General features: G+C 42.0%; 1 protein-coding gene across 2 annotated transcripts in view; it reads left to right on the top strand.

Moving 5' to 3' along the window:
• HAS2 (hyaluronan synthase 2) overlaps positions 1-22,205 on the top strand; it is a 57,097-nt gene that overhangs the window by 24,782 nt on the left and 10,110 nt on the right. The window contains exons 1-2 of one of the 2 annotated variants that reach the window (XM_049853835.1): positions 3,497-4,000; positions 16,467-17,093. In XM_049853835.1, the coding sequence (XP_049709792.1) occupies positions 16,467-17,093 (627 nt within the window). In that variant the 5' untranslated portion in view covers positions 3,497-4,000. Of the gene's footprint in view, positions 1-3,496; positions 4,001-16,466; positions 17,094-22,205 lie in introns of those variants that run through there. The other variant, XM_049853836.1, reaches the window with a different exon arrangement.

Raw genomic sequence — 22,205 nt, forward strand, 5'->3', positions numbered from 1 at the left:
AAGGGGTGACACCAAAATGACTGTCTATAAATTTTTCATGCAGTGTTTCAGCAGCAGAAATTTATTATTTTTTACAAAAATATCCCTGTAAAAATATCCCTGTAGTTAGGTATAATATCAAAAGAATTTTTTGTATGCCCAGCTTACATGTATCGCTTTACCTACAAGGCTAAAACTCTATGTTAATTTAGTTTTTAAACCTTATAATGTACTCCGGTCAGAGATATAACCACTATCCAATTAAACTGATGCTTCGAATCACGTGGATTCGTCTGCCCACGCTACAAGCAAATGCATGCTGCCGTTTTTGTTCCTGCTAGTGTTTTTATACCCATTGATTTTGTTAAATTTTCTGGTGTTTTAGCTACAGTATTGTGCTAATTAGCATGCGGAGGGGGGGCACCACCATGAGTTATCCTAGGTGACATCAACCCTAGTGACGCCACTGTCTGTGGGCACACAGAATACTTCAATCTATGAGAGTTAGTGTGGGGAACCCGAAGTAGGTCAAATAAAAAAGCATAGGATGAAGTGGTAGTTGATGCCTACCAAGAATAACTTAATAGAAAGCCAGGTACTGATGTTTTTTGGGTACTAACAACAGACACCATACTTTAACATGTTCGATCATCATAAGGATTATGGAATTGGGATTTTCACCATTTTATTAACTAGGAAATGAACATTCAGAGAGGTGAAATAAACTTCCAGGATCACACAGGATTTGAATTTAAGGTCCCCTTATTCTTTTTTTTTTTTTTTATTCTGGGTCCCCTCTTTGAGAAACAAAATCACCTGGGTACAGTTCTCTCTGCATTTGAAAAACTCTTACCTCCAGCTTTAAATTGTGCTAACCTCTTCTCTGTTCTCATGGGGGAAAACACTGATGACAATGCTATGTTATATTCATCCATTTTCTGGGAACACTTTACATTTACTCTACGGGCCATGAATTATAAGTACAAGGAAAGAGACAACAAATACATTTTTGTTTAATAAAGAAACCCAGTTCTATTAAATGTTCTCCTTGCTTGAACTATTAGCATAAAAAACCCATTGCCATTGAGTCGATTCTGACTCATAATGACCCTATAGGACATGGTAGAACTGCCCCATAGGGCTTCCAAGGAGCCGCTGCTGAATTCGAACTGCTGATCTTTTGGTTAGCAGCTGAACACTTAACCACTGCACCACCAGTAACAGTTAAATGCTACTAAGCAATACCTGGCAGGCTCTTGCATTAAATATAATAGTCGTGGAAGCTTAGAGCTGAAAGGTTAAGTGTTCCCATGAGGGAACAACCCACAATTTCCACCTTATTCCTAAATCAGTTTAATCCACTTTAAATATAAGAATGTTGTTGTTGGGTGCTACAGAGTCGATTTCAACTCACAGCAGCCCACGTGACAGAGTAGAACTGCCCCATAGGCTTTTCTAGGCTATAATCTTCACAGAGTTGCCAAGGAGCGCCTGGCAGATTCTGGCAGATTCGAACTGCCAGCCTCTTGGTTAGCAGCCCTAGCACTTAATCACTATGCCACCAGGGTTTCCTTGGAAACTCTATGGGGGCAGTTCTACTTTGTCCTGTAGGGTCTCTATGAGTCGGAATCGACTCGATGGCAGTGGGTTTGGTTTTTTTGGTTTTAATCCTCCCAGAAGCAGAACTCTTGGTCTTTCTCCTGTGAAGCCAGGGTGTGGGTTTGAACTGCCCATCTTTTCGTTAGTAGCCAAACACTTAACTGTTGCTCCACCAGGGAAAAAAGACTTTAAATACTGTATTTTTAATTATCATTTAGCATAAAAGTCTACTATAAAAATAAAAATCAGGAAGCTTGAGTGAGTCTGATTAAGTGGAATGAAATTGAGCTCTGAAATTTAAGCCAGTCCCTCCAGAGTTGAGCCACCTAAGGCAAGGTTCAAACAAAGGCTGAAGCCATGAAGGTTCGTTGGGGGAAATGAGTAAGTGGGTCTCCCTGGAGCGATGTGAAGTCATCAGGCCAAAGTAATACTTCCCAGGGGTGCAAAAGCTGTGTGTGTGTGGGAGGAGCACACATGTGTGGGAGGAGAGGGAGGTGGAAATTCGTGAAAGCAGGTACTTTGCAGGTCAGCCTCTGGGGACTGGGTTGGCGGACTACCTGGTATTGCAGTAAAATTCTTGACCCCTAATCAAATCCCTTAGACACCACATCCTGAGCGACATGCTGCCGTTGCTCCCAGTTTCCTTAAAGTTTTCTGTTTGGACTTGTTCATTGTTGCCCAATATGTGTAATAAGGGGCAAGAACCCAGTTTTCAAGGCCTGGTCGAATCTGAAAGTAGTCATCACCTCAGAGAAACCTTGGAAAGGAAAGAGGGGGAAAAAAAAAAAAAAAGTAAAGAAATCTGTTTTACCCTCTAATATTTCAGTGGAATCACATAAGACCAAGTCAGTTAAATGTGTAAACGCATTCTCATTTTTTCCTAAACAGTGCCACCTACTGTCCATTTTAAGTCATTACGGGGTTTGATGGCTAGCACTCTTAAGAGAAAGAAAGAAAAAAGGAAAAAAAAAAAAAAAATGGAAAGAAAGTAACTGAGAACAACACTAACTCTTCCCAGCTTTGGGTCATTGGAAGAAAGACGAGGAAAGACCATCGAAGCCAAGTATTTTGAGTCATTCTCTTCGTAGAAGATTTGTGAAAGCCACTTCAGCCATTTCCTTAGAGATGGCTAAATGTTTTAGGCGCGTTGTTTCAAGTCCTCCAGAGCTCGATTTTTATTTTATTTTCAGTGTGCAGTGTTTGCATATTTTTACTTCAGGGGACTAGTTTGAGCACAAAAATGGAATTACTTTCTACTTTTTCAGCTCACCGAAAGCGGAAGTTTCAGTGTAATGGACGTTTTGACACTTGACTACAGCTCAGCTCTTCTGATTTGGCGGGAAGAAAGGGTTAACAAGTGGTAGACCAGTCGCCCATTATTTAGAGTTTCCGTTAACTTTGGGAGTTTTCAGGTATGCAAATACACACACACACACACACACACACACCCCTCCCGCTATTCCTTCCCAGAGCCATCACTGGACCGAATGGCACCATTTGGCCTTAAAACAAATTATTAAACACGACAGGGAGTTTACGCGACGATGAGATCCTTGTAACTCAGACAGGAGTTCTGGGATTTCTAAAAAGCGTGGGCTCCCGGCTCTGCCTCTGAGGAAGAGGGAATGAAGTTGTGGCCAGCATGTGTGCACTGCCTTTCTCTGCACACGTTAGCAATCAAGTTAATTGAATTCATTGGAGTTTGGAACCGGCCTCCAGCTCAGCGAGGGCTTTGAATGGCCAATGTCTCCTTCTCCCTCTCCCCTCCCCTCCTCCCCCCACCCCCGCCGCCTCCCAGTGCCCTCCCCTCCCGGCTCCCCAGTGCGCACCTCCCTTCTCCACTCCCCTCACCCCACTCCCTCCTCCGCTCTATTAAAACACCCACCAGCTCACTTGTTAAGACCCCCTTAAGTTGGAGGAGGCAGAAAGGCAACAACAGCGGGGAAGGAGAAGTCAAGACGTCTGGAAAGAATTACCCAGTCCTGGCTGCGAGCAGCCCATTGAACCAGGGACTTGAACCAGCCCCAGCCAAAGACTTTCTCCCGATGCTGCCTGGGTTCTGCTGAGTCTTCACCCGGCTTTTTGTGATATTGGAAGAAAAGACTTTCCGATATCGGGGGACGGGTACTGGAGAGAAAGGAAGGAGAAAGAAAGAAAAAAAGCCAGAAAGAAAAAAGGCTGAAGTGCAACGGAAATAGTAAAGAAAATCACAGTGAAATTTCCCTGAAAAGTGGGGAGAACCAAACATTTAGGGTTCCCCCATCCTTTTTAAATGTTGTTTTTAATTTTTTTATTCTTTTTGGCCGGTCGTCTCAAATTCATCTGATCTCTTATTACCTCAATTTTGGAAACTGCTCGCCACCTACCCTCCGGGACCACACAGATAGATTGAGGACGACTTTATGACCAAAAGCTGAACAAGGTACGTTACCCTGGCGCGCTTTGGTGAACGATGAGGGTCCTCAAATAGGCCAGGGAGAGGGAAGAAATTATATATGGGATTAAAAAAAAAATTGTTTTCCGTAGAAAAAGTTCGAAGTCTGAAGGTTTCCAACAGACTGAAAACCAGGGGATAGTTCAGCTCACTGTCAGGCTTAGCAGCACATCCCTTCCTGTCTGTCGAACTATCCCCATCCCAGCAGCGCTCCCCAGAAACCCTATGTGTCTGGGCACACAGGTATCCTCCCTGGCTAAGGACGGCACGTCCGGGATGTACTTTTCCATCGGCATCCTCCGGAGCTGCAGAGAGTTAGGAAACAAGAATTTCCACTATGTAAGGAAAACGGGTTTTTACGGAAAATGCATTCCGCCCAGCCGCCCCTTCCCCTCTCTTCTCACCCTTTCCCTTCTTTTTCCCACACGCTGTACGGAGACGACAACTCTGGCACAGCCCAGCGCGTTGCACTTTTAAGTGGGAAGTCCGTTGGAATGCAAAGGGTTAAGCGATCCCGGCTCCCTACTCTGCTGAACTGAGACCCTAGAGAAGGAGGGCCTTTGCCACCTCCCCGCCGCTACCGGCCGCGCTCAACCACTCCCCCCTCTTCTCCGGGCCTCCCTAGTTTGCACCCCCACTCCCATTAAAATGTCAGGCTGGGTCTCCTGGCTCCGGCGGCTCCGGAAGCCGGACTCGGGCCGGGGGTCCCTGACGCTGGCAATGGCACGGGCCCGCGGAGCAGGAGGAAGGCGCGCGTCCACCTCTCAGCGCCCGGTGGGCAGGCGTGCGTGGGGACCGCGCGCCCAGCGCGCACGCAGCTGCAGCATCCCGGCGGCCAAATCAGACGTGGCACCGAGCACGCCGGCGCTGCTTTCTGCGGCTGCAGCGCGGGGCACAGCCGCGTGGGGGTTCGGGGGTGCCGCCCCAGCGCCCAGCGCGGGGACGGGGCGGGGGGCCGCGGGAACTGAGTGGAGGTGGGCGGTGAGCCAGAGGCTGGGTTGGGATGAATAATCAACACCTTGGGCGGAATTCGTCACGCGGGTTCCCGCCCAGCGGGAACCAGGGCTCCGAAATGGGTCCCTGTGAACAAGAGGGCGGGTCTGAAAGGAGGGTCTGTGTGAGGGCGTGAACCGGGAGGCGAGGGAGTCTTTTGCCTCTGGCCAAGGAAACACTGCCGAGGGGAAACGGCGCTGAAAGGATAATTAAGGCTAGAAAGAGGGGCTGAGGACGTAGAGGCGGTGCTTGGGGAGGAGGGCTTACAAGACCTGGGTCCTATTACACAGCCGAAGGTGCTAGCTTCCCCCAGCGCCTCTCCCTCCAGCCTCCAAACGTCCGGCCTGAGTATTTGGACTCGCGGACATCGCGCGCCTCTGAGGCGAGCCAGCTGCGACAGGCCCCGCCCTGTCCAGCTCCCCACCTTTGGGACGGACGCGGCCGAATGTGTCTCACGAGCAGTTGCCCAGAAATGCTACACTCCTCAAACCCACGTGGCTGGGCTGGGATTGCCTTTGACGTCACACCCAGGGGGGAGATGTGATGCAATAGATCGGGAAGCCCTGATTGGCCATAAAGGGCTTCCCCGAGCTGGAGGCCAGAGTCTATATAGACTTTCAGCTCGGCTTCAGAGGGAAGTGAGGGAATGTGTAGTCGGGCTTTCAGGAAGAAGAGAAGAGGCTGACAAGAGGCAGAACCACTTCACTGCCCATTGTAGGTTTCGAGGCTTGTTCTCATTGCATATGATAATGTACCTTTGGGGGTGTTAAACTGGATTATAATTTTTTAAAGGTTAATCCATATTCAAATGTATGCAGATGAAGCCAGATTTAAAATTAAACAATATTTTTATATAGAATGGAAATCCTGGTGGCGTAGTGGTTAAGTGCTAAGGCTGCTAACCAAAGGGTCAGCAGTTTGAATCCGCCAGGCGCTCCTTGGAAACTCTATGGGGCAGTTCTACTCTGTCTTGTAGGGTCGCTGAGTCGCAATCGACTCGAAGGCACTGGGTTTGGTTTTATATAGAATGGGCTAGAACAATTTTTATCAAACTGTTTGGAAACCCTGGTGGAGTAGTGGTTAAGTGCTGTAGCTGCTAACCAAAGGGTCGGCAGTTTGAATCCGCCAGGCGCTCCTTGGAAACTCTATGGGGGCAGTTCTACTCTGTTCTATAGGGTCGCTATGAGTCCGAATCGAATCAACGGCACTGGGTTTGGTTTTTTTTTTTTTTTTTTAATCAAACTGTTTACAAATACAGTTTTAAAAGTTACAGGAGAACTGGGTTGAAAAAAGCTCTTAAATTCTACACTTTTTCTCATTTTATTCCAGTGTGTACAAGTTGACATATTTATTAGTTTTCACTACAATTTTCTAGAGGCTTAACAAGCTCATAGGAAGAGATACGGTTTCTCCAACAGCCATCAGACTCTTCCAAAGGTTTTCCTAGTTTTATTTTTTCACTTTTTTTTTTTACGTTTTCAGTGATGGTTTAACGCTTTAAGAATTGCAAAGTGTCTGTTGTAGTATGTATATAATGTGTGTGTTGCCAATGGTTGGACCAACAAACAATTCAGTATCCTAGATGGACGTTTCAAGATTAAAACTTTGTAACTGGAATATCTTCCGTTCTCTTTTTCTTATTAATGTATTACTTGAATTGGAAGTATGTAGAAAAATGTATTGTAAATATATCGACAAATGTATGTCACCTGAATTTCTTGTATTGTAGCTGGAATTGAATCTTTACCAAAGAAAGGTGTGCAACTTATAAAAAATCCAAGGACTTAACAGTGATGAGCAATAATTTTGAATGTCACTCTCCACAAACCAGAGGTGATGTTTAGTCAGCTACCTTCCTGGAAAACAGGAGTTGTGCAACAAATGAATAAGAAACAGTTACTAGAAAGTAAGTTAGCTTGGAGCCAATCATTTTTCTTAGGTCTATGGAATATCACCTCACAACACGGAATCTTATAAATACTTTTTCCCACATGATTTTTCTTATCAGCTAAAATTTTTTAAAACAAAATTCTCAATTTTTAAACACAAGCTTTATGCTTTCACACATTCGTTTATTATCTATTATTGCCGTTGTGGGGGAAAAATTTTTGTCTAGGGATCAAGGTGGAGATCCCCTTTGGCAAAGTTATATTTATACTATGACATTTTTAATCTAAGAACAAGTAGTTTTGTTCCATTTTTAGTCTCCTGGCTTTTGCATTAAGTGGGAGTGATGAGCTAATGTAATAGGAGAACTGAGCATGGACCCCAGTGTCTCTTTCTGAATTCTCCCTTTTATCCCAGCATACCCAGGCTGTGGTCTTCTAAGAAGCTGCAAGGACAGAGCCTGTGGCAGCTGGTATGACAGCTGAGTTGGGGACAGCTCCCTGTAGAAAACTCATTTCCATCACTCCAACTTGGCTTTAACCCTTTCCCCTTTAGCAGCAATCTCTATAGAAAATGTACAATGGCACTGCATATAACTTTAAATTAATTAAGCTTTGAATGCCATCTATTTGGAATTTGTATATATAGAGTTGTCAGTTGCTATCCAGTCTGTCCTGACTCATGGCAACCCCATGTGTGCAGAGTACAACTACTCCATTGGGTTTTCAAGTCAGTGACCTTTCTGGGTGGTTCGAACTGCCAACCTTTTGGGTAGTAGTCCAGTGCGTAACCATTTGCACCACCCAGAGACAACATATGTAACTGTATATATAACTACATATATATGTCCCCATTGCCCCGTGTCAATTTCAACTCACAGCAACCTATAGACAGAGTAGAACTGCCCCTTAGGGTTTCTAAGGAGCCGCTGGTGGATTCAGTCTGCCGACCTTTTGGTTAGCAGCTAACCTCTTAACCAGTGCACCGCCAGGACTTTGTTTTATATATATATATATATATATGTGTGTGTGTGTGTGTGTGTGTGTGTGTGTGTATACGGAAACCCTGGTGGCATAGTGGTTAAGTGCTATGGCTGCTAACCAAAGGGTGGGCAGTTTCAATCTGCCAGGCACTCCTTGGAAACCCTATGGGACAGTTCTACCCTGTCCTATAGGGTTGCTATGAGTTGGAATCGACTCGAAAGCACTGGGTGTTTGTATATGTATATACATATATATCTTTGTCCACAATCTAGAAAAAATGTTACTTATGTATGAATCAATTAGATAATCAGTATCATAATGTTAAATATTTTATTAAATCAATAAATTTAAATTAAATAAATGCTTATTAATGAATGCCTCTTAAGTGCATACATCCGTACTACAGATTCTTCAAAAGTGAACAAGATGTAGTTCACATCTTCATGGAATTCATCATACAAAAAGTATACTCAAAGGAGTCTTTAAATAACCATTCTGCGAGTCGAAATTTGATCTGGCTCATTGGAAAAATAACTTAATAGCTACTGTTTATTACATGCTTAATGTGTGATACACAATTTACATATATTGTATTTATTCCTAACTTGCAACTAAAATTTTATAACTAAACCTTGCCTCAGAAAGGTTAAACAACTTACTCAAAGTTACAGTGTTAGTAAGGGGTGAGAATGGAATTTACTCTTAAGTCTCCTTGAATGTGATGCGACTGAACTGGACTATGTCATATCTCTATTAGCCAAGTTTTATGGGAGTTCAGACTGAGAAATCACATATGATTAAGGTTTTGACCTATAGAGATAGTGCTCAAGAGCCAATGTAGGTACATATAGGACTAAGATTCCATGCCAAATCATTTTGTAATTTTTCACTCTGTGAACTAAGTTTAGGATGGTGAAGTTCAGGAATCAGTAGGGCAGCTGGGAAAATTGACACCCTAGGAATAATTGATTAATACTGATGGTGCAAAGGAAGAGAAACCAGAAACCTGAAGCTCTGGGTCCAGACACAGCTGGAGTCCAATTCTAACCCTGCAACGTTGGCTCCAGGGTCTCTGCTAGGATAACTTCAGTGGAAATGGAGAGAAAAAGACAAACTTCAAAGCCAGACAGGGAGTAGAGGTCAGAAGTCAAAGAGGCTAGGGGAGGGGGCCTTTAAGCCTTCCTGCTCTGTGTCCCATAGGGTAATATGCTGTAATGTGAAGACTTCTGGGGGATTTCATTTGGGTACTTCTGCCTCTTATTTCTGGTTGGGAACAGAGTGGCAGAGGAAGTAGGCATAAGGGATGTGTATCAATGCAAACGAGGTCATGAAAATCTACTTTGATTTGAAGCCAGTGGTTTCCAAACTTCAGTGCATATTAGGATCACCTGGAGCGATTAAAAAAAAAAAAAAAAAAGCCTGGTATCCTAGTTGAACCCCATACCAACAAACTGAGAGTGGTGTCGGAGTCACAAATCAGTAGTTTTGAAAGATCCCCAGATAATCCCAGTGCACAGCAAAGTCTGGGAACCACCAACTTTAACCTTTTGCTCATCATACCTTCCTACTCTATTATCAGCAAGCATGTGGCTAATCCATTGCTGTTGAGTTCATTCCAACTCATAGCAACCCGTGTGTAACAGAGTAGAACTTCTTCATAGGGTTTCCTTGGCTCTAATCTTAGTGTAAACAGATTGCCAGGCCTTTCTTCCACAGCAGATGGCTACCAGCTGAAAATGTCTTATTACAAAGGAGCAGGTTTCCATACTCCTTATGCTATATGGGAAGCCCTGGTGGCACAGTGGTTAAGAGCTATGGCTGCTAACCGAAATGTCAGGAGTTCAAATCCAGCAGGCACTCCTTGGTAACCCTATGGGGCAGTTCTACTGTGTCCTGTAGGGTTGCTATGAGTCGGAATCGACTTGACAGCAATGCGTTTGATTTTTGGTTTTTATGCTACATGCCTACATTAGTGTTCCCAATTCTAATCCTGCATATGATTTGAGGCCTATTCCCTCCCTCTTCCTATATCACATGAGTTAAGGGCTAAGGAAAACCTGTTTTCCAGAACCAGTTCTGCTATTTATTAGGTGCGATTTGGACAATGTATTCATTACATAAACATTTCAGTAGAGAGTCAGTGAAAACGAGGAAGACCCTCAACAAGATGGACTGACACAGTGGCCGCAACAGCAGGCTCAAGCATGACAACGATTGTGAGGCTGGCGCAGGACCGGGCAGTGTTTCGTTCTGTAGTCCATAGGGTCGCTGTGAGTCGGAAGCAACTCCATGACAGCTAACAACAACAAAAACAAATGTCTCTTGTCATCCTTTGTCCAGTATCTGTTTGAGTATTGGCTATAAGGTAAAAAGGCCCTGACTTGGCCTTCTGTAGATTTTAGAATTGAAAGGGGAAAAGAGACAAATGTATTTCATAACTTCAGTTATTCTTCTTTGTGTTAAGATACTGAAGACATTAATAATAAAAAATAATAGTGACAGCAATAATAATCATAGTAGTAACTGACGAGTGAGTGCATACTATATTTCAAGTGCAGGGCTATACATACATTTTCCTTACTGGCTATAGTAACCCTGCAAGGAGGGCATTATTCCCTTTTTGCCAGTGAGGAAATGATACTCAAAGAGTGGATACAGACAAGAGTTTCCTCTCTACTTTCATCATCCTTCTCCAGGCAGCTATGATGAAGAGTGTGGAATTGGTGCATGTAACACGTCCTGCTTACAGACTCTCAGCTGTGAGTGGTAGCAAGACCAAAATGGATAACACTCTCAGTTCCAGCCCTAAAACTTTAAAGGTCAGAAGTACGAAGTGAATTGTCCGAGGACATACATACAGCTCATTCACATGGCCCTCAGGTGGTTTGTCTGTCAGATAGCTAATACGAGTCAGGGCCTGAGCTTGAATGAATTTCTTCAGATTCCCATACCTACTGTTGTTTCCATCATGCCACGGTTATCACTTCCTAACTAACGAACACGGTTTCAAAAGGGAGCAGGGTCAGGCTGGTCAGGTAGTTACTGGCAGAGAGCTAACATTATTGAACTCCGACTGATAACAGTACTATTTCTTTAGATCCTTTACATGAGTTCCCTCTTTTAATCTCATAATCTTTTTTGTGAAGTCAATGTGATTAGCTCCATTTTATAGATGAAAAAAGTGAAGATCACAGGTATTATGTAATTTGTTCAAGGTTACCCAGCCATTAAAGGAAGAACCGTGATTGTATCCTAACTGAGAGCGGTTCCAGAAGCCAAATTCTTCTGGTCTCCAGGAGGCCCACAATGAGGTCGAACACATAGTAGATAGCAGAGGTAGGGTTTGAATTTGGACTCTCTGGGTGCCACAGATGGTTATGTGCACAACTACTAACCAAAAGGCTAGTAGTTCTAATCCACCCAGAGGCATCTAGGAAGAAAAGCCTGGTGATCTACTTCCAAAAGGTCACAGCCATTGAAAACCCTATGGTGCACAATTCTACTCTGACATTCATGAATCGGAATCGATTCAATGGTAACTGGTTTGGTTTTTGTTTTTTGTTTTCTTTGGTCATATCTGACTTCAGAGCCTTTGAAAATCTTATTAACAGCACACCACATAATTTCTCCCATTAAGTAGATGAGACTTATACACGAATACACTATAACAGATAATCCCGCCAGTTTAACTCCTGAATTCATCAGATTGCAACTCAAAATTGACTAGAAATTCTTGTGGGGGCCATATTCCTTCTCAGTTTTTGTTATTCAAGAGTTTTCCTACCTTGAGACTGCTGGGCAAGAAATTATGAAGCTAGTTAAAAAGAACGAAAGAAAAAAATGCTGGATGAGGGGTCCTCTGAAGGGTCCAGTGGACCCTTCGAATATAATCACTGTTCCTGGGTCAAAGATAGGAGAGCAGTCTATGTCCTCTCAGCCTGCACTGATTGAGTCCAAATGGGCTTACTCACTTACTCACAAGGTATTTACTGAGTATGGACTCCGTGCCAAGCCCTTTTTTTGGCACAGAGATACAGCAGTTAATTGAGTCAGACAAGTCCCCGTGGTCATGGAGCACATATAAAGTGCTACTTAGAAAATAAAGCAGAGCAAGGGAAGAGAGGGTGACAGGGAGTAAAGAGAGGGCAGGGTTGAGGAGTTACTTTAGAAGGGAGTGGTCAGCTAAGGGATCATTCGATCTTATCTCTGCAGACTTTCCAAGAGGCTGACTAATCTGAATTCCCTTCCATTTCCCCCAGAGCCCAAACCGAAGGGCCACTTTATGAAAGCGATGGGAATTCAGTTCGCACCACTGCACTAGCATAGGGAGACACACTGTCATTCTTCCTTCACCCAACGCTTTGCCCTGTGGCTAATACAAGGTCAAGGGGGAGGAAAAGGCTCTAGTGCCCAATGACCCATAGAAGCCCTCTTGGAGTGTATGAGCTATGAGTGAGACTTTATATCTGCTCCTCGGAAATAAAAACGATGCTTCCCTTTTTGACATGAGGGTTCAAATCTATTCAGCAAATATTTGCTGGGAGTATCCTAACCAACTAGCATTATGCTACTGTGTGGATTCTATTCCTGGCTTTGTGACTTTGGACAAGTTACTTAAACACTCAGAGTCTTAGTTTCTTTATCATATGAATACCTCACTTGTAACATGAGATTAATAATATATTTACCACTTAAAGTCCTTAGGATTAAATAAGATTTTATGCTATTTAACAAAGCAAATCAAAGCAAATAAAATGGGCCCCACTTCCTGGATGATAATAAATGTTAGCTGTCATGATGATGATGGTGGAAATGATGAATAAAATTCATTCGTTCAGCAAATATTTATTAAGTAAATATTTATTAAGTACCAACCATAACCAAGGCAATGTTTTATGTCCTTGGGGTATATCACTGAAGAGTTAAGAATAAATCCATAACTTCATGGGGCTTACGTTATGGTGCATCAAGCTATTCTCTAACATTCGGTTTGGCCTAGAATTCTGTAGAGAATAGTAGTTAGTGAATAATTGGTATTAAGTCAAATAGCGATTTAAAAATCAATCAGTGGGCTAATATACTACTAGGCAAAAAAAAAAAAAAACTACTAGTTTTATATTTTGAATGTTTATGAAGTATAGATTTTTAAATCCTCTCCCTATGGAGCAGTAAGCTGTATGGTCTAGGATTGTGCTAACCATATTTTCCAATTTAACAACAAAGCCACATGTCTGACAGAGAGAATGTGCTTATGAAAACATAGTGTTTGAATTAGGGATTGTCTATGAAATCACCCAGCAGAAATCATAGAGAAACACAGCCTGTGTGTTACTCTTTGAGATCAATGTATTGCCTCCACAAAGCTGGCTCTAAAATGTGCCTTTTGCTCTTTGACCTGTGCTGAGAAGCTGTATGCGTCATATGACGCAACAATGAGATACCTTGCAGAAATATAAAGGTTCAATTCTAGCCATGTTGCTGCAGTTTACTAGTAATTTTTCCCAGGCTTCAAAAGGACATTCTGTAGACGCCTATGATGTAAGAGGGTGTTCCCACTTCAGCTGTGGCCAGCAGATGCTATGTGAACACTCGTTGTGTCCACGTGTGCTGATAAAAGCAAGGAAAATGTGAATAATGGAAAAGAATGGCAGGCCGTTTTTTTGCTGGCTAAGGTGATTTTAAAGAAAAGCTAAGCACACACTTAAGCTTCTCCCTGGCAAAGTGTTTGAGTCCCCTTGAAATGTTTCACTCTTGTGAGAATGACTCACGTCTTGGAAACGACAGCTTCAAGTCTGGTGCTCCCAGCACCTTTATGCCTTGGTTAATGTACCCTTGGGGAGTGTCCAGCATCCCATCAGCTGTGTTAATTAACGAGGGATGCTGTACTCTCTTGCCTTTAGCTAAAAAGTCAGCATTTCACCATTCCCCATCAGCCTGAGCTTTCCATTTCTGGTATGATTACTTTCCTCAGGTTCACATATTGCATACTATGAAGTCCTACATAGCTGCTAGAAGTGGAGCCACACCTTTGTTTTGTTTTTTAGCTTCACAGTTAGCAGATGGAGCCTGGTAGCATAGTGGTTAAGAGCTCAGCTGCTAACAAAAAGGTCGGCAGTTCAAATGCACCAACCACTCCTTGGAAACCCTACAGGGCAGTCCTACTCTGTCTTCTAGGGTCACTGTGATTCGGAACCTACTCAACAGCACCTAACAGTTAGCAGATAGGTCCCTGGGTGGTGCAAATGGTTTGCATTCAACTGCTAACCTAAAGGTTGGCAGTTCAAACTCACCCAACACCACCATGCAAGAAAGGCCTGGTGAACTACTTCCATAAAGATCACAGCCAAGAAAATCCTACGCAACATAGGTCTACTCTGTAACACATGGGATGGCTGTGAGTCAGAATCAATTTGATAGCAATGGATTTGGTTTGGTGTTTTTAGTTAGCAGATACTTTAAATTTCTTTGCATTTCTGGTTTTTTAAAACACTTTTGTAAACACTTTCATTTCTTGGCTTTGACAAACAATATCATCTCCAATTAGCAAAGCAAAATGATGACTATAAGCTAAAATCCTGGTCTCCAGGCTGCTTCATGTTATCTAAGTTGCATTAATTAGGGTGATCTCAACCTCAAAATACATAGTGGGTAAACAAAAAATCATACAAACAAGTGAAAACTCAGAAGATTATTTCTTGCTAATGCAAGAGTGCTAGGCAGGTATTTCCGATTGGTGGGTTGCCCCCTTCCATGTGGCAATTCAGAAACTAAGCTTCTTATACAGTGGGGCTCTGCAGTTACCTAGGGCCTTGTTGTTGTGTATCAAGCCTGTGGGAGATTGGAGGAGGCCCACTCTCTCTCTAAAGTCCCTTCTGGAAGTGATACATCTCAGATTTTCAAAGGCTTGAACTCCATGGCGACAGTAGGTACTCTGTGTTGAGGGAGGGGAGGTAACACAGTGGGTGAGCAGCCACGCTAAGGTTTCCCCAAAGTATACTGCATACCCACTCAGGACAACTTCCGTGTACGACTGCAAGGAATAAAACGTGAATGTGAGCAGCATGGTGGTCCCATGACTGGTAATCACCAGGATAATTTTTGGTGGACATTTAATTTTAAGTTTTAATATGAATTAGGAAAATATAAAGAACATATCGATCAAGAGAATTCGCAGAGATTCTTCCTTAGTATAACTTCTCATTTAAAATAAATTCATTTTGGTGTTCACAAATTATTTAAATTAAATAAAAAGGTGAAGTACTAATTATATGTAAATACTTACAATTATATGTAAGTATGACCAAAATTTGAAGTTAGCATGAATGACTGAAGTGGGGGACACTGTTACACCATTTGTGTTCCTTAAGATGATCCACTCTTGGCAGAGGAAGGAAATCAGCTTGAGAGAAAAATAAATAAGATACAAAAGGCTTACCAAGCATCCCTCCTATGTCCAGCATTAGAGATGTTTTAGGGAATACAGAAAAATTGTCCTTCTGTCCTCAATTTATTCAAAACCTTATTTGGGAGATACACAAGCTTTAGGGAGGAGTCTAAAACTAGCTCTTATTAAGTGCTGACATTTGTTTAGGTTTAATATGCTGCAGCTTTCAAGAAGATGGGGAACTCTACTGTTAAAATTAAGCCTGATGTTATTTCCTTAATTTATTATTTCCACAAACACTTATTGTGCACGTACTATGTTTCAGGACGTATGCTAGGCCAGAGAGACACAGAGATGGATTTGACCAGGTTCCTGATCCTCAGGATTTTACTCTCTGGTGGTTGGTGGTGGTGGATGGGGAAGACAGACCTCTGGACAAAGGAGTGTAACTCAGAATTACAGGAGCTTCAATAGCTATCTGTGCAGGATATGTAGAGATAGAGTATTTTTAATGCCAACAGGGACTCTGGAAACAATTGAGTCTAAACTCTCTCCCTTATCAGATTAAAAAAACTGAACACCCTCCCCCACACAGAGGTAAAGTGACTCACCCAAGGTCATGCAACTAGTTAGTGGGAGAGCAGGCACTAGAATCCAGCATCCTGATCTCCAGTCTCAGCTGACTACATAGAAAGGGTGAGATTCAGAAGATGTGGGTTGGAGGTGAGATGAAATTACAAATAAGAAATTTAGCAAAACCTTCTGTGGATTATTCACTGGTCAGTATTGAAAGCGAAGAGGGGTAGGCAGTGATGCAAGAAGAAAGATTACCCTGGGAGTTAGGAAATTTATGTTCTAGGCCTGACTATGACCACATCTGCAAAGTGCAGGCTTAGACAAGTGATCTAAGACATTGAGAATGATACAGCTGTGTATTTGTTTAACGTCGTAATTTCCAATAATACATTGCACTATCATGTCGTCGAATTTTTGAAACAGCCCTCTGTGATGTGCTGGAGAGACATCCTTATCCCTATTTTGCAGAGAAGCAAACTGAGGTACAGAAAGGCAAATAGTTAGCTAAATGAGAAATGCAAGGTTAGATCTCCTGGATGCTTCTAGTCCAATATTCTGTCCATGATACTGTGCATATAACAAGTGGGGGACAAGACTGATTAACCAAGCCTATCACTTTATTATGTTACAGATGCATTGTGAGAGGTTTCTATGCATCCTGAGAATAATTGGAACCACACTTTTTGGAGTCTCTCTCCTCCTTGGAATCACAGCTGCTTATATTGTTGGCTATCAATTTATCCAAACGGATAATTACTATTTCTCTTTTGGACTGTATGGTGCCTTTTTAGCATCACACCTCATCATCCAAAGCCTGTTTGCCTTTTTGGAGCACCGGAAAATGAAAAAATCCCTAGAAACCCCAATCAAGTTGAACAAAACCGTTGCTCTTTGCATCGCTGCCTATCAAGAAGATCCCGACTACTTAAGGAAATGTTTGCAATCTGTGAAAAGGCTCACCTACCCTGGAATTAAAGTCGTCATGGTCATAGACGGGAACTCAGAAGATGACCTTTATATGATGGACATCTTCAGTGAAGTCATGGGCAGGGACAAATCAGCCACTTATATCTGGAAGAATAATTTCCATGAAAAGGGCCCCGGTGAGACGGAGGAGTCACATAAAGAAAGCTCACTACATGTAACCCAGTTGGTCTTGTCCAACAAAAGTATTTGCATCATGCAAAAGTGGGGTGGAAAAAGAGAAGTCATGTACACGGCCTTCAGAGCCCTGGGACGAAGTGTGGATTATGTGCAGGTAGGTCTCCAAATTCCTGCCAGTGCAAACATACATTTAAATAAAGCAGCTTTTGTATCTTTCTAGTCGTATGCTGCAGCCCATCCTTGTCCCTTCTGAACACAGTACTCCTTTCAGTTCATTTGAAAACAGCTTGACTGTTGAAAGCACATTTTGAAAGAGAGGAAAAAAAAAAAAACTGTTAAGACTATCTATGAAAATGCTTAACTTGTGCAGCGTTATTGGTTGGAAATCAAGATTATTTCGAACATGAGACCCTTCCTTCCCTTTTCTCCCCCTCCCTTACCTTCTCTGCCCCCTGGCTTCTGCCAAATCCAATCCAACGTCATTTTCCACACTCCTAAAACCCTCAGCCTCGTAAGAAAATAGTGTCTGCTAGCACGTAAGGGTCTTGAGACAATCTAGAGATCAAGGGGAAGGCTTAGAAAATTTTTTTTTTTTTTTTTACAGAGACATGGGTGACATAGGGAAGGCGAGAACAATTTTGATTCAAAAGGGTAAAAAAAAATCAAAATTGAGAGAAAGAAAGGGTGAAGGGAAAACAGGAAAAAAAAAAAAAAAGGATTCTCGAAGTTAGAGTAATGTTTACTTCACTCCCCAAACAGGATTACCTCACTCACTGCAACTTGACCTTTGGAAGCATTTGTGATGGCTTTTGCTTGCATAAAATTTCTGCAGGCCATGTTCCTCATTAATTCACTAACTGCTCACTCTCACGTCTCCATTCTCCTAGCTGTCATGGAGGCTTTCTTCCTTAGGACATTAGGAGGGTCTCTGTGAGCTTCCTAGTTCTATGTTTCTGCAGACTCTTTAGTTAGATTTTGGGCATGATGATATCAAGAAGGGAGAAATGTCTTGGTTTTTAAAAAAAATCCACTGGGACACTTTTCCTCTCCTCTTAAAAGTGAAATCCTAGTTTTCAGCAGCCTCATCATATCTTTTTAAGGACTTTTACTGCCCCAAAAGAGTCCGTGGCTGGCATAAACGATTAACCTCTCAACTATTACCCAAAAAGTTGGTAGTTTGAACCTACCCCGAGGTGCCTCAAAAGTCAGTCCTAGAGATCAGCTCCGGAAAGGTCACAGCCGTATAAACTCTATGGAGCAGTTCTACTCTGCAGATATGGGGTCAGCATGAGTTGGAATTAACTCGAAGGCAATTAGCAACAGTAACAGAAAACTGCCCTCAAATCACACCCAGTGGTTCCTTCAGTGTAATGGGGTGGGAATGGGCACTGGCTTTGGATTCTAATCATAGGTATTACTAGTTGTTTGACCTCGAACAAGACCACCTCCCTGAACCTCAGTTTTCTGGATAGAGTAAGCCAATTTCACAGGGATTTTGGGATGATCACATCAACTAATGCATTTCAAGTGCTTAGCAAATTTGTTAGTGATAATATTATTAATATGATTAAGGTTTTTACTTTTAATATTATTGTTATTTATTATATTATGAACCTGTGGAGTCTGTGGGTGGTGCAAAAGGTTAACACAGTTGGCTGCTAATTGAAAGGTTGGAGATTGAAGTCTGCTCAAAGGTACCTCAGAAGAAAGACCCAGTACTGTATTTTTATGCAAACAATGCCCACATTCTATGCCCTCCCAACTAGATATTTTTGTAAATGCCCCCACTAAGCCAATTATTATTATTTTTTTTTACATGTTATTGTAAAAAAAAATTAGCGATGTGCTGCTTAGGAAAATACCTCAAAGAGGGAGAGTGAGGTTGACATAGAAGGTGAGCATTATTTGTGTAAAAATACGGTAATCTACTTCCAAAAAGTCAGCCACTGAAAACACTGTAGAGCACAGTTCTACTCTGACTGACATGGGGTCTCCATAAATGTGAATTGACAGCAACTGGTTACTGTTTTTTCTTTCTTTTTTTTTTTTAATTATCTAGTCTTTACTGGAAAACTAGAGTACCAGTTGATTGCCACCATAGGGTTAATTCTAGTTAATATTTGAAGAGTTTTGAAGCTTTTCTTCAGTTGATGCAAAACTGGATATTAATCTCATTTCTAGGGAATTGGTAGAATTTCTCTCCCAAGTTTCTCCTAATTTCTCAACTGTCAGTCTTTCACAGTTAACGTAGTTTCAGATATCTCAAGATAGCCAGTCTTTACATAGTGCAACTTCAGGCTCAGATGAGCTATGACATGACATTTTAAAGGAAGGGGTGATTGGGGAACACAAAAGAATTCGAAGAGTAATGTTCTGGGCCTACGATGAGAATACATCTGTTTTGATAATTTGCCTTTAATACTAGTTAAAACAACTGCTATGTTTGTCATCTCTAATCAAGGCCTCATTGTGTGGATTTTTTGTTTTTAACCTGCTGCTCCCAAACCCCCTTCTCCCATCAGTCTTGTTTTGAATTTTGTTTGTATCCTTGACAACTTTACACTGTGCTTGTCCAGGAAAAAATAATACAAAATAGGAAATGCCAGAGTAAGCTTCCTATGAGAGCCCTAGTCTCCTTACACAGTTAAGCAGGATTGAGAACTTGCCTTTGTTCAGGGGGAAGCTTCTGAATACACTGACCTGAACCCTGGCTGTTAGCAAGGCTCTGGCACCTCCTGGGACTTGTAGTCAGTTCCAAGCACTCAAAGGAGAATATCAAACCTTTCTCATTCTCAAACCAGTTAATTCCATCTTGCCATCCCTCATCAAATCCTCAGATATTTAGTCATTGTGGACCTACGAAAATGGCAGTATCAAAAGGTTCAACCTAACACTCTCTCATCTTCTATTCTGACAGACCCAGGGTTCAAAAGTTGCAGAGTAGAAGCCACATAAAGACAACAGGGAGAGGAAGTCAAGAGTGTTGGCTACTAAGCATTACAAGTGATCAGACTTGGAGTGAAAATTGGTTAGAGGAGGAAGGAAGCAAAGTTCAAGTGCAATACACTAGAGACATGGGGACTGGGGCAGGGGAATGGACTGTCTTCTCACGCACATGATAACCTGGCTGGGGAATACTGCTTAACTGTGCAGAGATGGCCAAAAAGATTGATTTCAAATTGCAGCTGGGTCCTTGGCGCTGGTCATGACTCTTCAGTTGATTTTGAATAGATGTCTTGCTTATTGCTCTCATGATCTATTATTTCATACCTTCACCACTCTCCCAGGGCCCTACCCAAGCGCCTCCCTCCTTAACTACTAACAGATGACCTTGCTGTCTTCTGAAGAGAAAATCAGAATTACTCGTTCTGAATGCTGTCATGATCTTCTTTACTCTCTCCTGCTTACAGTTTCAAGGTTACCCAGCCTGATTTCCTGGCTCAAGGGTGACCTTTCTACCTACGCTCCTGGGTCCTCTAGGTCTGCTCTCTCTGTCTTCTCTGGAATAAGTCTTGGTCAGTTGCTACCTCGCCCTTAGTCTTTCTCAGCTTTAATCTCTAGGCTTCTCCATGGCTACTGTCTCAGCCTTTTGCTATTCAAATAATTAAATGTTGGCGTGGAATACTGAGGGGAACTCTATCCTAGGAGAAAACCAGTGTGATAGCAAATTTATCTGATGATGCTGGTGACCACTTTCAGACACACATTAGAAAAAAAAATAACAAAGTGAGAAAAGATCATAAAGTGAATGAGAAATAAAGAGGAGAATGAAGAAGGTTTTCCTAATTCTGAATAAAAGTATTTTCTAGAGAGACTTCTCCCCCCATCCCCTGAAAAAGGACAGATTCTGATCTGTTTGCATAAGGTAGGAGAAAAGTCTTGTTTACCTCTTCAAAATAATATTTATATTCACTTTTCTACTTACCAAAGTAATACATGTTTACAGAGCCTCTGTAGTCCCTGCATGGTACAAAGAGTTAACACATTCGGCTGCTAACTGAAAGGTTAGAGGTTTGAGTCCACTCACAGGCACTTGAAAAGAAAGGCCTCACAATCTACTTCCAAAAATCATCCATTGAAAACCCTATGAAGCCCAGTTCTACTCTGACACACATGTGGATGCCACGAGCTGGAATCAACTCAACAAGAAGTGGCTGGGTTATAGTAGCCCATTTAGAAAATGTAGAACAGCACAGTGAGCAAAATTGAAAGCATCTTAAACAAATACATGACCCATAGATTATCAAGTTTAACATTTTCCAGTGTATGCTCTTTTATTTTTCCCTACTTTTAAAACAATTTTGGGATTTTATTATGTTTACTGTTTTGTATCATGTTATTTTTTCTTGCTTGACAATATCAGAAGACTTTTTAAATACCTTTCGAGATCTAGTTTATATAATATTTTTATTCATCTCTTCTATCTCTGAATATGACTATAACACCTTCAGTGGCCACCAGTATATGTCACAAAAAAAAAAAACAATGTGTGCATTAGGGATTTCACAGATAGAAAATATGTAATAAGTATGAACATTTCCCAAAAGAGAAAACTATAGGGGGGCAACTTTATTATTAATTTAATCTGGCAGCATCCCAGGTATATGGAATTCTTCTAGTGAGAAGAACGTAATTGTATATAACATTTGACTGGTCCTTGTTCTGTGTAGGAAGCCTAAACAATGGAAATTTACTCAAGGCTGATGTTAAAAATATTACGTGTTTCTCTGTATCCCTCATTTTGGAGGATAAGATTAAGGGGATGCTTAATGGAAAATGGAGAAACCTGAATTCTAAATCCAGCTCTGTTGCTTACTTACTATCGCCATCAATCAATTGAACTGGTAGAACAGAGATTTCTAAAAGGTCCCTCCCAGTTTAGCACTATACTCAGTACTGTTTTAATTTCTCTGACAACCAATATCCTTCCAAGAACATTCCAAGTCTCTGCTAGAGTGGGATCAAAACAAAGCAAAAAGGGCTATCAGAATTTTCTTTTCATTTATCAGTTACTACTGCATTTCTCACTTTGATTTGTAATCTGCCCCCTCCCTCAAGGTTGGGTTGTTGATTATCATAAACCCCTACGCCCCCCCCCCCCTTTTTTTAAAGAGCCACCCTTATGGGCTTTCAAGATTTTTTTTGTTTAGAAGGAGAATTCCAACCATTTGGAATAAGAGTGTTTCATGGCTTAGGCCTTAAAGGTGACAACATTTGGTTTCCCACTTTTCCAGTTGCCTTGTCACCTTTGCTTGGCACCTTCTGT

This window comes from Elephas maximus, chromosome 15 (assembly GCF_024166365.1).
Source record: "Elephas maximus indicus isolate mEleMax1 chromosome 15, mEleMax1 primary haplotype, whole genome shotgun sequence".
Lineage (NCBI taxonomy): Eukaryota > Metazoa > Chordata > Mammalia > Proboscidea > Elephantidae > Elephas > Elephas maximus.